The sequence below is a fragment of the Protopterus annectens genome, chromosome 9.part0 (genome assembly GCF_019279795.1).
Source record: "Protopterus annectens isolate FY-2018-M chromosome 9.part0, PAN1.0, whole genome shotgun sequence".
In the NCBI taxonomy this organism is placed as follows: Eukaryota; Metazoa; Chordata; order Ceratodontiformes; family Protopteridae; genus Protopterus; species Protopterus annectens.
The window spans coordinates 1,706,851,832-1,706,868,561 of NC_056743.1; the positions used below are offsets into that span (position 1 = coordinate 1,706,851,832).

Here is a 16,730-nt window from a genome sequence, read left to right on the forward strand (position 1 = left end):
TGCCTCTCCTTCCCAGGGTACTCCTACAGGTCAGACAAGAGAAGCCAAAAAATGATACTGATTGCACCAGACTGGCCATGCCAGCAGTGGTACCCAATCCTAAAGAGCTTGTCTCAAGGTCCAGCATGGATATTGCCTCAAACTTCTCACTTGCTGACCCAACAAAACAATCGGATCTTGCACAGCCAACTCAGGACCTTAAATCTGGCAGCATGGCGGATAATGTAGCCATTCAGAACACTCCTCTTTCAAAAGCTGTTATGGATGTTATCTTGGAGGCCAGGAGGCCCAGCACCAGAAAATCTTATGCAGAAAAATGGAAGAGATTCTCTGCTTGGAACCAGGAACAAGGCATTGACACATGTGTACCAAATATCCCTCAGATTTTACAGTACCTAACTGAGATGCTGAACAAAGGCCTTTCCCTCTCATCAATTAAGATTCATGCCTCTGCCATTTCAGCCCATTTCAATACGGAACCACCTATCTTTTCTCATCCTTTAATAAGGCAGTACCTCAGAGGGGCCAAAAAGATTAGGCCTCCAAGGAGAGCACCAGTTCTGGCCTGGGACCTCAATTATGTTTTGGAAAAACTCACACTGCCCCCTTTCGAGCCAGCATCAACAACAAATATAAAATTATTATCCTGGAAAACAGCTCTGCTCCTAGCAATAACCTCTGCAAGGCGAGTCTCGGAGTTACAAGCACTCATGGCTGTGGAACCTTTCATCATTTTTCATCCAGACAGGGTTTCTCTGAGGACAAACCCTACATTTATGCCTAAGGTAGTGTCCAGTGTGGCCCTTAACCAAACCATTCACTTGCCAACCTTTTTATCCTAATCCACAAAACAAGGGTGATAAAATTCTGCATTCTTTGGACATACACAGGCAGTTATGCTTCTACTTGGACAGAACTAAAGCTTTCAGAAAGACTGAGCAACTTTTAGTGTCATATGCTGCAGGATCACAAGGAAAGGCTATCTCAAAACAGACTATTTCTAAATGGATAGGCCATTGCATCCATTTCTGCTATTTTCAACATGGAAAACCAGTGCCTAAGGGCATTAGGCCTCATTCCACCAGAGCAGCAGCCACTTCAGCAGCCTTCCTCAGAGGAGTACCAACCAAAGATATCTTAGAGGCTGCAACTTGGAGTTCAGTGCACACCTTCACAAAGCACTACCACTTACCTCTTTACTCTTAAGTCCAGAGCAGGCTTTGCCACTGCAGTTCTGCAGGGCCGCATAGCCTCTCCTAATCCTATTTAGCCCAGCCACCCTTCCTCAGCTTTGGGATTCAACCCAAGAGTAATGACTGCAACAGTGAAACACGATGAACATAGTACAGTTGTGTACCTACCATAAATGTAGATGTTCGAGTGTATTCACTGTTGCAGTCCAGGTTACCCACCCACCATCCCCCTTTTCTTTGCAGGGACTTATCTGCACTTCTCTATCCTATACAACCTATTTGGTGTATTTGCTTGTAGATGAAGGAAATGTTATTTTTGTGCATGCATTTTTATTGGCATATTTTTCAGCCTACCAATTTGGGGGCACCTGACATCTGGGACAAGAAAAACTGAATAAAATGGCATCGGCTGCATCTTTTATACCCTTGGTGCACTGACATCAGGGAAGAGGCAACAGCAACCGATGCCTGACCTAGACTTTGGAATTCTGGCCGACTGAGGGTAGCCTGCCAGCAGGATAACCCAAGAGTAATGACTGCAACAGTGAATACACTTGAACATCTACATTTATGGTAGGTACACAGCTGTACTTTATGTGCTGAGCTTCAAAAATGTAACCACAGTGCACCCTGCGGGAAGAAAGCGGAAATATGTATAAACTCTATGCCTATATAATGTATGTTTTATGGTAGAAACTGGGACATACAGCGTTAACTTGCAAACTCTAAGAAAATAAGCTGATAAGTAAAGAATTTTATGTGTGACATCAAGCTAAGAGACAGCATGTCTGGACTAGGAGCTTCTTTCTATTGTCTTAAGACAGAGATAGTTACTAGGTTTGACATGTAAAGGGTCTTTTATTGCTCTGTGACTTCCTGGCAGTTGCAGATCACAATGAAATGTTAAACTTTAAGTTCTGTGAGCCCGGGAACTTGAGCAGAGATGACAAGAATGATGTAATCTGAAATGACTCGGCAGTAATGTGTATTATCAGTGTAAAAACTGTCTCAGAGAGAAAGAGGGAGCATTTTGTTCTGAATCTGACAACAACTCTCCAGCACTTGCTTTGTTCTGTAAGTATGATTTACATCTTAGTATTTCTCTTAGAGATAGATAGGAATATAATAAGATTAGTCTAGCTGTTTTTTATATTTATGTCAGACTGTCCTACAATGGTGTTTTAAAGTGTTTCCTGTGATTTCTGACCTCTCTATTGCCACTGTATTGAATTAATAAGTATTGTCTTGTGTTTTATTTTTTAAATATTTTACACCTTTTAACTGTGGTTGTTTTGTGTAGAGATTAGAGTACTTGCATGTATTGGGTGATACTGTACAAGCCACTCCAATAGCCTTGCTGTTCGTCACACCTACCATTTGGATAATAATAGCATTGCACAGTAGAACTGGACACCCTTTGGTAAGGGTCTTTTATAGTAGCTGATAAGAGTAGTTGGTGACAGTGATTACTACCTTATAGCCTGGGTAGGAGGGGGCATAGCTATTGAACCTGTGCCAGCCTCCCCCAGGAGTGTCTGTGTGGTTGTATGTAAATCAAATCACAAAGTGTGTGTGTGTCAGTTACTTAGGCAGGGACACAAAGCACTGGTTGGACAGGGAGGGTACTGGAGGTTTTGGCTTGACTACTCAGCTGAGATCTGAACCCTATAGCTGTGCCAGTAGGGAGTCTTATTGGGGATCTGGAGAGAAAGGGAGAAATCAGCCCCAGACTTGACTGTGATCTCTGTGTGCTCTGAAGGGAAATTGTACTTGACTTTGTGTGTACTTGTTATTCTCCCAATATGCACATCCCTTAATGGTGTTAGTGGTGAGGATTGATGCTCCTCGATTACTGGGACAGTGCACGGGCGTCACAGTCAGGATTTCTTGTTTTCAGAAAAGGAAGATCAAGGAAGGCCATCTTCACCTGATCAAATAGGAATACCTATGCAGAAATGAAAACACTCATGATATTTAATATGTAGTTCCTACTTTCTGTATTGGTAAAGGATCTTAGATGTGAAAGATGCATACTTGCACATCTTTTCCAGGTGTGATGTTCCCACTGTTAGTTTACTTTCTTGCCTTTTGGTCTTTCTTCTCTGTGCCTAGAGTCTTCACCAACTGTATGGCTTGGGTGAGTGATTCAGGCTTCTTCTGTAACAGAACTCCAAAAATGTTTAACTTAACTAATGCAAATAGCGTGCTCTGCTAATGCATCTGTCTCAAGTGTCATAACATAGTCAGATAGGGGTTTGAATCCTGCAATTGGCAAGTGTGTGTTTTTGGGTTGGGAGGGTGGCCTAATGGTTAAGGTGTTTGCCTTACAAACACAAGGTACAGGGTTTGAATCTCACAGGGGATAAATGGCTAGGCTTAAAATGGCTCACAAGGGCAGTTAGCCTAGTACTAACCTATGAACCTATTAACAGTAAAGTCTTTTAAAGTCTAAGAAGCACCCTAAATACACAGTCTGGATTAGATCCAACTAACAGTAGTTCATAGAGGCATTTCTGAGTAGAATTGTAGGATCTCTACCTCAGGACTGAATAGAGCAAATGAGCAACTTTTTTCTGTACATCTCCAAGAGAATATACATCTTGGTGAGACCTTCCTTGAGCACTGGGTTACAGGTCCTCCTTAATCCTTGTTGTCCCAAATGCCCAGTTACACATAATGAAGGTCCAGTGGTAATTGAATAATAATCTTGGGGACCACCACAAGCAAGCCTAAAATGTTTCCTCTCATCTTTTTCCAGTAGTGACCAAGGAATTTAAATGATGGCGCCACTAGACCTTCAGGGATCTGTGGCCCCTTTTATCTCACTTGAACTCAGCCAGAGGATGAAAAGAGATACATCAGACTATGCTTGAGTTAGTACTTGCTACATTAGTGAGTTAAAGGGCAAACATCCAAAATACTAGGGATGAAGCACATCAACCTAAATGAGATGATGACATTTGGGGTAATTTTTGAAATTCTGAGAACCATAACTGCAATTCTTGGAATAGTGGAACTGCAGTTGCAAATGTAGAGGAGTAGTATAGTTTGAGTTCAAAGTAGCTCAGTGTATCTGTCCTTCTTTAAGACAGAACAGTCTTACATTTCACATGTTGGCAGGATGTAGTGTGGGTGTGAAGCACTCCTGCAGAAATTCTTAAAAGGGACAGTAATGAGTTTTGGAATTTGCTGTTTTTGAAACACAGCTTAGTTTCTGTTGTCACACTTCTTGTAGTATAACCTGGCCATTCAGTATACTATGCTGACCTTTCAGTCAGTTCTGAATCCAGGGGCATTATAATTTTTGACAGATAACACAACAGTGATCTGACTGACTAGCAAGGAAAGCATTTCTCTTGTACAGATTATCCGTAATGAGCTGGGACCTAACAGTTTGTCTCAGTGTGCAATTCCAAGTATTCTGTATGCCCACTCTCCATAATTCCTTAGCAAACACTCTGAGCAGAGAAGTTCATTGCCCCACAGCAATAGTCTGGTTATCACAAAGGGGAGCATTCAGTGATAACCTGAATAGGATAACAAAAATGCACTGCACTTTTAGTCAGGTGAGACGAGGGGGTATCCTCAATGCTTTGGCACCACCAACACAACTTCTTCCCTAATTTCTCTCATTCAGAATGTGCTTTTGAAAGTAAGAAGAGAAAAAAAATGTACTGGTAACTTCAGACTGACCAAGACGAGTCTTGAGTCTGCATTTTTTATTTATTTTTTTGTTATATATGCAATGTTGCCACTGACCTTGTGGTTCCTCTGGAGTTGTGTCTCGGTCTTCCATCCTTAGCAGTTACCCTGGCATTTTGGCCACTCTGTGCAACCGCACCAGAAGGGTCTCCTTTTTGTTTGAGCCGTGCACATGCAAGACCTGCAGTTCTGCATATCTAGGGTGAGTCATCATGCAGTGTGAGGAGAGTGTGTAACTTACTGTTTATTAAATGGAACACAGTTGCCTAATACGCAAACCACCAATCATGGTTTTGCATACTAAAGAAGTTGCCTGTGAATCCGGACAATGTTGCTGCCATGTTTCATGACATAGCTGACATTCACTTTTGAGGCCTGGTGTCCCTTTGTGTTCAGGTTGCCAGAAAGTTATTGAAAACATGAGATTATAAATGGTATAGGTCCCTTTGTGCTCTGTATATAGACCACCTCCTCTAAGAAGCCATTAACATACACAGGAGAGGCAGGTATTTTGTTATTGGTCTGGCTGCAAGATAAACCTTGAGGATTTTTTGTTTTTGTGACCGTTTTTTCTCCCATTTCACCTTTCATCATTTGGTGTATGAGTAGATTGCGGAACAGAATACTATAATTGCTCTGTTAGGAGCTGTATGCAGAGATAGTTACTTCCCTAGCCCAACTCTTGAACCCCCACAGAGGATCAGATGGGAAACTCTATATGCTTTTCAGGGGGTAACAGCTATATTGGTATCAAATGAGAGGTCCTCATCTACAAGGATTTAAAGATTAAAACTTGACACAGATGGTGTTGTACCCCAGAGCCTGAAGCTTTGAGGCAGATATTTTGTCAGTAAGATACCATAGTTCCCTACAATTAGTGCTTTCTAATCTCCCTACTACAAGCCATGGCAATTACCTAAATATACTCCTGAAATGACCAGGAGTCAAACCTAGGTTATCTGCTTGGAAGGCAGCTGTACTCACCATTGTAACACCAGTGCTGAATTTACTTTCTTTTCAGTGAAAACCAACATACAGTGTAATACATAAATTTATGTTTTAGAAGTAATTGCAAAGCTAACTCTTTTAATAATAAAAGGCCATTTCATTTTCTTGTTCAACATATAGGAGGATCACTTGGGTCGTGGAACTAGGACTAACATATATACCGGTAAATTGCATGTTTGGGGAGGTGATGATGGACTGAATGACGAATACTTCTCTGATGAATGGAACAACAACAACCGAAGGGACATCCGGGTTGTGTTGAAGGTACTTGATCCCAGTCACAGAGACATTGCCCTGGTAAGTCCAGTTGCAGCTTTAGTGTGGAGATGATGCATAGGAAATTCAAAAGATGTCATTTGTTATTTTTTTCTTTGAAGAAGGGTGGACTAAGGAGTGAATCCGTTTTGTTTCCTGCTGTTTTGAGGGGTGCATTTCATTATTGCTTAACTCGTTATTATTTATATACTTTGTATTCATTCTTGAAGATTTAATGGTGTTTGATGTACTAAAATTTATGAATGAGCTAACTTGAATGTACATTACCCCTGAAAAACAGAAATGCTTTCGGCATGCTGGCTCAAAAATGTACAGTATCAGGTAGGCCTTCAATAATTTATTTCATTTCCAGTACTTCTTTTGTCCTGTTCATGGTCACTGGAAAGTCAGAGTCAGTCTTGGCAAGCAGTGAGAGTAAGGCATGAAATTGGGTTTTGGATGGGGTGTCACTCCATTGCAGTCATTCCAGATAGCCAGACTCCACCACATATGACATGTTTCCAGGTTATTACACTTTGTTGATATGCAATAAGTTATAGCTTTCAGGAAGAGTTTTGTTTGCCATAGGGATGTGAGTATGAAGCCGATGAAAGCAACTTCAATAGAGGAATAGCTGGAAAGAGCCAAGCAAAATGCAGAAATGTGATGCAAACATATTTACAAACCCCCCTGTTTAAAATATTATGGGAGATTATTTACTTAACCCATAACACAGAAATGCATCCTCTCACTAAAAATGTACAATAGCACACATCTGTATGTATTGAGTAAGTATAGTTTTAAAGAGCACCCCAGCATTGTGGCTTAGTTTGCTGTTAAAATTCACTGATTAATTGAATGATAATTAGTTAGTCATCTGTAATGTATTATTTAAAGAGCTTATGTCTGAATAAGCTTATGCATCTGTCTTGTTAGGCCAGTACTAAGTTGAAACAATTCCTCTTGATAGCCATAGAGCCATATGAATGGTAAAAATTAAGTTAAATAGTTGCACACAGAGTAGATATTAATTAGTGTAAGTAGAAGCACATACAGTAATATGCGTCTTAGCATGGATAACTCAATTTCAGGTTAATTAGGGCGTGTGTTAGCTGCTGTCTGTTTGGCACAAGGGGGGATCCACCTTGGATCCCGGGAACTACCATCCCATCAGTCTGACGAGCCTGATCTGCAAGGGCATGGAACGTATTATCATGGAACTTATAAACAAAAGACATTGGCAACCTTCAAACACTGGACACCCCACCCAGTTTGGGTTCGTGAAGGGCCGATGTTGTCTCCTGAACCTGATTGACTTCTTCGAATCAGTCTCCAGAGCTGTGGACGAGGGTAAGGCGGTCCACACAGCCTATCTGGACCTCACCAAGGCCGTCGACACCATCCCTCACTCTGGAATCATAGATAAACTTGCTAAGCTGGGCATGAATCCCTATGTCACTCGATGGGTTGCCAACTGGCTTACTGACAGAACCCAGACTGTAAAAGTAGCTGTCTCCAAATCCAGTTCCAGACAAGTGGAGTACCTCAGGGTTCAGTCCTGGGACCGCTATTGTTTGGCATCTACTTCTCTGAAGTACAGGCCAACACTAAGGGACTCTGGCTAACAAAGTTCGCAGATGACTGCAAACTGGGAGCCATTAATCCTCTTTAAAAAAACAGCTCTCCTCCTGTTATAACAAAATTGCTAAATTTGCCACTTCTCATAGGTCTTCCACCCACCACTGTATCTCCCTCCAAAAACTAAAATGGCTAGAACTTCCCAACTATCTCACTTACACTCAACTAACTCTAGCCCACAAGCTGATTCTAAACCCCTCCAACTGTCCCTCCCTTTCTTCTGCCCTCAAAATGCACCTACCAAAGAGAGTCCTAAGGTCCAATAATCAGAATCTACTAGAAGTGCACAAACCCACTCATCCCCCAGGCAAAAACCTTCTTTCCTTCAGCCTCGCCTCTGGAACTCTCTTCCACCTAACATCCGCACTACCACTAATCACTCTACCTTCAAGAAATCTCTTTTCTCACACCTAGCATCTCTATGGGAGTGCTCATGCACCCACCCCTTATAACCTACTCTACTATATAACTACTCTACTACATCCCCTTTAATTACCATAACCTACTGTTTTCATCTTCCATGTTTGCTTATAAATCTTCTTCTATGTTTGTGTTTTGTTGATTCTATAGCATATACCAAGGCTGTTACTATCTAATTGTAACAAACTTTAATATTTTGCTTATGTTCTTTTACTACAATGTACCTAGAAATTATTGTCAAATGTTAATGTACATTTATTCTTTTTTGGAGCTTTTCTCCCCAGGACTCCATTGAAAACGGGTTCTTCGTGGCCCAATGGACTATCCTGGTAAACCAACTGCAATAAATAAAATAAATAAATAAATATTGAATCCCCAAATGATGTAGATACTCTACAAAAGGGCCTTACAGAAACTGATGCTTGGTGCCAGAGCCATGGGCTGAAGCTTAATGCCAAGAAATGTATAGATGTCCTTCAAGGATGCATCTGCAGTCCTTACAAATGGGTTGTCTTGTCGTCAGGCAGCCCTTCAGTCGGCCGGATTCCAAAGTCTGGGTCTGGCTTCGGCTGGTGTCGCACTTCACCCGACGTCATTGCGGCAGTTCTTCGGGTATAAAGGCATCAGCCGACGCCATTTTCCTCAGTCTTTCTTGCCGCGTGGCGCAGAAGCAGAAGCTGTTCGCAAGTGCCGGTCGGTCAGATCCAGAGATTACTACTACCGAATACTACTTCGAAGACTTCTATAAAGCTAAGTACCCCGTTGGGGACTCTTTCTTGCCTCAGCCGATGTCAGAGAAAGTTAATAACTGTTTATCTTGTGTGAAACAAGTACCTCATAAAGATTTCCACTGTTATTGCATTCATTGTTTAGGCCCAGACCACGACGTAGCAGCTTGTCTAGCCTGTGCTTCTTTTAACCGGCGGACGCTTAGACGTCGCTCGGACTTTGCTGAACAGATTTTCGCCCGATTTTGCCTACATTATGCCGCCGGATCCTCCGACTACGCAAATAACCAAAAAGCGCAAAGAAAAGGACCGACACTCGCGGTCCGCGGTTTCGGCTGAAACCGCGGTTAAGCAAACCACGAGTGTCTCGGTTTCGGCCGAAACCGAGCAAGCGGTTCTTCCTTCAGCCGATAACTTGCCTTCTACCGAGACCTCTTCTATCCTGGTAGAAACGGCTTCTGAAATCCAGCCTTCTGTTGCGATTTCACAGGATTTATCAGACACCATTCCCCTAGATATTTCTACCCCTGCACGTGGAGCTGCTAGGCCTCCTCCAGCTATGTCTATTAAGGCCTTTGCCAGGGCTAAAGCAGCCAAAATTTCAAAACCTGTGCCTGCCAAGCCCCCCTCTCACAGGCCCAGCACCAGCTCCCATATGCTTTCTTTAGCAGAGGATCTCATCTCTTTAATTCGTGGATCCCAGCCTCATCCAGACAGGGCCTCTCTCCCTCCTCCAGAAAAGAGGCCTAGAGCAGAGCCCCCTGAGCCAGTAGCCACAGATGATTCCTCTGATGATTCAGAACATACAGACCCTCCTGAGGCTTCTTATTCTCCTTACGAAGACTCTGATGCTGAGGAGTCCATCCCTTCAGCCTCTCCTCCTGAGGAATTTTCCTTTGGGGAAACCTTGCATGCTATGAGGGAACAATTTCAGTGGCAGGGCCAAGATTTCTCAGATTCTAGAAAAAGGCTTAGGACCTTTCTACACTTGCCACAGCATAGGCCTTTAGCTATTCCTCCAGTTCTATCTGTTGTTGATGATGCATTTAATGATGCTTGCACTACTCCTGATACTTTACCTCCGGCTCCTGCTAAGCCAGATAGGTACTACAGGGTCCCGGACACTCATCACCACTTATATAAGGCCCCTTTTGCAGATCCAGAGACTATCTCCCAGGGCCCTAAAGCTGTAGCAGCTACTTCTTCTAAAAACCCTCCCTCTGAAAGGGAATCCAGGTCCTTAGAGAGAGGGGTAAAAAGTTTACACCTCTGCTACTTTGTCAGCTAGAGCTTTGAACTGCCAATTTCATATGATTCAATATCAAGAGTTTATGCTTGACCAGTTGACTAAAAAGCTGTCCTCTGCAGAATCTTTAGATAAAAAGTATGTTCAAGAAATGTTACATAACATACAGCAGGTTAGTAACCATTCTTTAAAATGTGGCTATGATGCACTGGAGGCTTCCTTTAGATCAGCCATGACTGGCACAGTTATCAGGAGGTATGCATGGTTGAAAGAGCAGGCATTACCAGACCATGTCAAATCTAAGCTTTTGGATGCACCTGTGGACAAGGTCAATTTATTTGGTGCCCCCGCACAGCAGGTACTGAAAAAGATGGAAGAGAAAGCAAAATCTGTGCAAACAGTAAAAGATTTCTTACAAGTTCAACCTCCAAGGTTTAGCAGGAATTGGCCCTCCAAGAATTGGTCCTTTCCGGACTCCTCTAAGGCACAAAGAGGCAGGAATAGGCGCTCTAGAGGCAGAAACCAATCCAGGGGTGCCTACATGGGTCGCCAGTGGCAGGGTAACAACCAATGAGGCACGGATACAGCCACCACCACTACAACAGCTCAATCACAGTGACTTGGCGGTGGCACCGCCTACCAGGGAACAACTAGAAGCACCCTTAGGCGGAAAGCTAACATTATTTTCAAGAAACTGGCACTGCATTACAAGAGAAAAATGGATTTTGCAGACTATAGACAAAGGTTACAGGTTCCATTTCCATACACTACCAGGAAAGAGAGGAATGCCAAACCTACCACCTCCTCAAAGGGCAGAAGCTCTAAAATAAATATCTCAATTATTAAGAATGCGAGCTGTGGAAAAGGTACCACTTATGGAGCAAGGGAAGGGATTTTACTCCAGGCTCTTCCTGGTACCAAGAAAAGAAAACAAATGGAGGCCTATTCTCGACCTGTCCGCTCTAAACACATTCCTCATTGTTCCAAAATTCAAAATGCTGACCCTACAGCAGCTTCTTCCCATGCTGGGCAAGGAGTCTTGGCTGGTAACTCTAGATCTCAAGGAGGCATACCTGCATGTCCCCATAAGACCAATTTGCAGAAGATACCTCAGATTTCTTGCAGGATCAGAGCATTATCAATTCTCAGCATTGCCCTTTGGCTTATCTACTGCGCCCAGAGTGTTCACGAAATGCCTGGCATCAGTAATCGCTCATTGCAGACTTCAGGGAATTCAAATCTATCCCTACCTGGACGACTGCCTGATACAAGCGGTCAACAAAACAAATTAACAGAAGACTTACAAAGAGTCATCTATCTGCTACAAGCCCTGGGATACACAGTCAATACCAAAACGTCAAGGCTGATTCCATCCCAAATAATAACCTTTCTGGGAGCAGAACTGGACACATCAAAACAAATGGCATCTCTAACTGCAGAAAAGAAAGAGCAACTTCCTCTCTATTTCTTGGCATTAACAAAGCAGAGCCATCTAACTGCAAGAAAAGTGCTACAAGCTCTAGGCTTCATGGCATCCTGCATAATACTGGTCCCTCATGCCAGGCTTCATATGAGAAAGCTACAGTGGTACCTAAAGAATTTGTGGTCTCAGCACAAGCACAGCCTGGAAACCAAAATTCCAATGATCCCATGCCTGAAACAAGAGTTCTTATGGTGGGCTCAGGCCTGTCAATCAAACACAGGACTGCCCTTCTGCAAAAGTCAACCAAGACAAACTATCACGACAGATGCCTCAGACCTCGGTTGGGGGGCACACATGATGGACAAGTGCATTCAAGGCCTATGGAATCAAGACCAACTGCATCTGCACATAAATCTAAAAGAAATGATGGCAGTAAAATTGGCAATCCAGGCATTCAGACCTCTTCTCCAAGAAGGCCAGTTGTTGATAAGGACAGACAACACCACAGTTATGTGGTACATCAACAAACAGGGAGGCACACACTCATACCCCCTATGCCGGCTGGCACTGGACCTATGGGATGTGGCTCTGAGCTACAACATTCAGTTACAGGCAATTTATGTACCAGGGAAGGAAAACATTCTAGCAGACATATTAAGCAGAACTACAACAGATGCCCACGAATGGATGCTGCATCCGGACATCTTCAAAACCATCACAAGACAATGGGGATTACCACAAATAGACTTGTTTGCATCCCCATACAATCACCAGTTGAAGAAATTCTGCACAAGGACTTACCACCCACTTGCTTGGAAGGTGAACTCCCTATCCTTCAGTTGGAAAAGCCTGACAGCATACGCATTCCCACCACTTCCTTTGATGCATAAGGTGCTTCTCAAGATCAGAGAGGAACGTCCGAGGATCATTCTGATAGCCCCAGACTGGCCAAGACAACATTGGTATCCACTGCTGAGGAGCATGTCCCGGGAACAAATATGGAAACTGCCCCTGATCCCATTACTGCTGACACAGAACAACTACAACATTCTGCATCCAAACCTGAAAGCTCTGCAGCTAACTGCCTGGAACATTACATAACAGAAATTAACCCAAATTTATCCCAAAGGGTTAAGGACATAATCCTGGAGGCTCGTAGACCTTCAACAAGAAAGAATTATGCAGCAAAATGGAAAAGATATCTCATCTGGAGTGCTGCAAAGGGGCAAGATGTGACACTGGTGAACATCGCCAACATCCTGGAGTACTTGGCGGAGCTCTTCCATACAGGCCTGTCCTACTCCTCCATCAAGATACATGCATCAGCTATTTCAGCACAATACAGCTTGGATCCTCCTGTCTTCTCGCATCCTCTGCTCAGACAGTTTCTGAGGGGAATTAAAAATGTAAAACCTCCCAGGAAACCTCCATTGCCAGCATGGGACTTGAACTTTGTGCTAGAAAAACTGACTCTACCTCCTTTCGAGCCAGCAGCTACAGCAGACTTGCAATACTTATCCTGGAAGACTGCCTTCCTGCTGGCAATAACTTCAGCAAGAAGGGTCTCTGAACTACAGGCATTAATGGCAGTACAACCATTCCTGATCTTCCATCAAGATAGTGTCCATGAGAACAAATCCTACATTTATGCCTAAGGTGGTATCCAGAGTCTCTTTAAATCAGGCTATCCACCTTCCTACATTCTTCCCCAATCCACAGAACAGGGGAGAACAGCTCTTACATACCTTGGATGTACCCAGGCAATTACGCTACTACCTGGACAGGACAAAAAACAATAGAAAAACTGACCAGCTTCTGGTAGCTTATGCAACAGGAAAAGAAGGAAAACCAATTTCTAAACAGACAATCTCCAAATGGATAGGAAATTGCATTAGATTTTGTTACTCCTACCATGGAAAGAAAACTCCAGAGAACATCAGACCTCACTCCACAAGCGCCACAGCCACTACCACAGCTTTCTTACGAGGAGTGGCTACCAAGGACATTATAGAGGCTGCTACTTGGACCTCCGTGCATACATTTGCCAAGCATTATAACTTACCTCTATACTCTAGATCCCGTGCTGGTTTTGCCACTGCTGTTTTGCAAGGGATCCTGACTACACCATAATCTATTCTCATTACCTCCTCCCCTAGTTTAGCTATGGTATTCTACCCATTTGTAAGGACTGCAGATGCATCCTTGAAGGACATAGTACAGTTTTGTACCTACCATAAATGTAGATGTCCGAGAGGAATGCATCTGCAGTCAGGATTACCCACCCTCCTTCCCCTCTGAGGTACTCCTAGGGTACTTACCAATCTTCAGCTAGCTTGGGGGGGATCTATTATGGTGTATTTGTTTGTATATATGTACATACTTGTTTATTTTGTGTGTTTGCTCTCTACTATTTGGAATCTTTGGCATTTATCCAAATTTAGCCAACCAAGAGGGCACCTGGCATCTGGGGCAAGAAACACTGAGGAAAATGGCGTCGGCTGATGCCTTTATACTCGAAGAACTGCCGCAATGACGTCGGGTGAAGTGCGACACCAGCCGAAGCCAGACCCAGACTTTGGAATCCGGCCGACCGAAGGGCTGCCTGACGAAAGGACAACCCATTTGTAAGGACTGCAGATGCATTCCTCTCGGACATCTACATTTATGGTAGGTACAAAACTGTACTTTATCCCCTTTGGGAAAATAACATGTACCCATGAATTACCACATAGGTGGCAGTACACTAAACACTAAAAGTGTGATGAGAGACTTAGGGACACGGGTGGACAAGTGGTCTCACCTTCAATAACCACATTGCCACAACAGTCAGGAAATCCTTCTGTGTGGCACACCTCATCACTAAGGGCTTTACATCCAGGAAAAAGGAGGTCATTGTCCCGCTGTACTCATCCCTCATTAGACCCATTATAGAGTACAACTCCCCGTTTGGTATGTACGTCACAAGACATCTACAACAGCTGGAAAGGCCGCAGAAATACCTCACTAAAAGAATCACAGGCCTAAAGCAGATGCCCTATGCTGACCATCTAAAAAAAACTCCAGCTATACTCTGTGGCATATCGTCTACTCAGAGGCGATCTCTGCTTAACATACAAGGCCATGTCAAACCCTGAGCTGTTGAACATGCTCCCCTTAAAGAAATCCCAATCCCTCAGAGCCACATGCTCCAGGGATCTAAACCTTGTCATCACAATGAACAAAACATGCTGGAGGGATAGGTTCCTGACCCAGAGACTTCCCATACTCTGGAATAGACTGCCCATACATGTCGAGCAGAGCGCCTCATTGGCCCTCTTCAAAAGGAACCTTGACGATTGGATGGAAGATAGGAAATTCACCCCGGGGATCATGTCAGTCACCCTGCTAGACAGGGGTCCAGGGAAGTAAATATTGTGGGAAGAAATATCCAGGGAATTGTTATGGCTAGGCTTGTGTAGGCCCTAGGGCCGATAGCCTAGTACCAGCCTGTGAACCTATGAACAAATATTCCTGTTAGGAGGATTAAACTTCATTATTTGAAGATGTATATAGTTATGTGTGTTTGTATTAAGTTAGTGGGTTATGGGGGTATTTTAAGGATGTGTTGGTTTTTATTAAAATAAAAAGCAAAATGTGTTGTTGGTTGCAATGTTGATAAGAAAAAACTGTACAAAGGATTAACCTGCTAAACATTAATGCGTGCATGTATTACAAAAGTTGGAAATAGACATTTAAAAAAGGCTGCCATGTATAATAGGTGGGAATAATGACTTCTTACTCAAATGATGATACTTTCCATATTATCACAGGTATATATAAAAAGGAAATAATGCTTAATTATATTAAGAAATGCAGACTGCAAATAATGCTACAGGAAGCACATTTGGAAAGAATTGAGCATGCAAATTTAATAAAGGATTTCAGGATGGATATTCTGCAGAATATCAGGGATAAAAGAAAGAGTACTTTTATTAATGGCTAGAGGAGCTTCAGTAGTGATAGAAGGGGGGTAATAAAGGCAGATATGTGATAGTAAGAGGCTAATGGCAAAGGATGATTACCCTGGCATGTACTAGGCAGATATGTGATAGTAAGAGGCTAATGGCAAAGGATGATTACCCTGGCATGTACTTACATTCCACCTAACACTGCTGTTATGGAAGTTAAACAGTTTGGGAGGAAAAGCATTTTTCTATTTTGTATACTGTAATTTGTTTTCTTTACACTGTGCTTTACTTGTGTTCTGCTTTTAACTGCATATTAAAACTTGTAAAAGAGAACACAGCTCTGTCTCTTGCGAGTCAGACAGAAACTTTTCCCACCTGCCCAGCCTGTTACTGTTGTGTTTTTAAACATCACTTTCTTTCTAGTTGCCTGCCCCTTGTGTTAATTTGACCGTATATCTCATTTTCTGTCTGCTTTTACTGGCTGGTATGAGTAAGCACAAACTTATCATTTTGTGAAATCACTCCCCTTCCTGTATTCCATAGTACCAGAGTACAAAAGTGCCCACCCCCTTTCAATCTATCTTGCTCTATTAAAAATAGTGGCTCTCCACTAAAACTTAACTTTTAGGCAGGTAAAACTTAAGTTACTCACTTTCATATCTAACTGCTTAGTGTACACTGCAGTGTTTAGGATAAACCATTTATTTCATCTTACCTTTAAGCATCTATTGCAAGACCACCGTTTATTGGAGAGCGCACATTCTGCCCCTCAGTAGTCATCTTGGGGTTAGTGCTTCTGTTTTCTCTTGGTGAGAGAAGGAATACAGTGGCATTACTTCCTGGAGACTGCTGATGACCAGAAAGCCTAATAACTGCTTTATAGGTGACAGCTTGGAATCTGTGCTTATATTCTCATCCTGGTGAGAGTAGGAGCAGAGTGCATTGATTCCTGACACTCTCTGGTTGGGGAGTCAGTGCCTGTGTTTAACGTACCTGATTGGTCGGGTTGCTATTCGAGGCATCTACCAGAAAAATGCTACAAACCTACAGACCCTTGCATCATCTGGGACAAGACTGTGGATCACCAAACAGGCTGTGGCCTGCCTCTCTTCTTGGGATTGGCACTAACATTTTGCTTCTGGTGAGAGAAGAAGCAAAAGAGTATTGTAT

At 43.0% G+C, this 16,730-nt stretch overlaps 1 protein-coding gene across 2 annotated transcripts in view; it reads left to right on the top strand.

The window, feature by feature from the left end:
* The window catches only part of TYK2 (tyrosine kinase 2), a 2,798,586-nt gene that overhangs the window by 1,857,916 nt on the left and 923,940 nt on the right, over positions 1-16,730 (top strand). For both annotated transcript variants that reach the window (XM_044084572.1, XM_044084573.1), the window contains one exon: positions 6,024-6,200. In XM_044084572.1, coding sequence (XP_043940507.1) covers positions 6,024-6,200 — 177 coding nt within the window. The remainder of the gene's footprint in view (positions 1-6,023; positions 6,201-16,730) is intronic.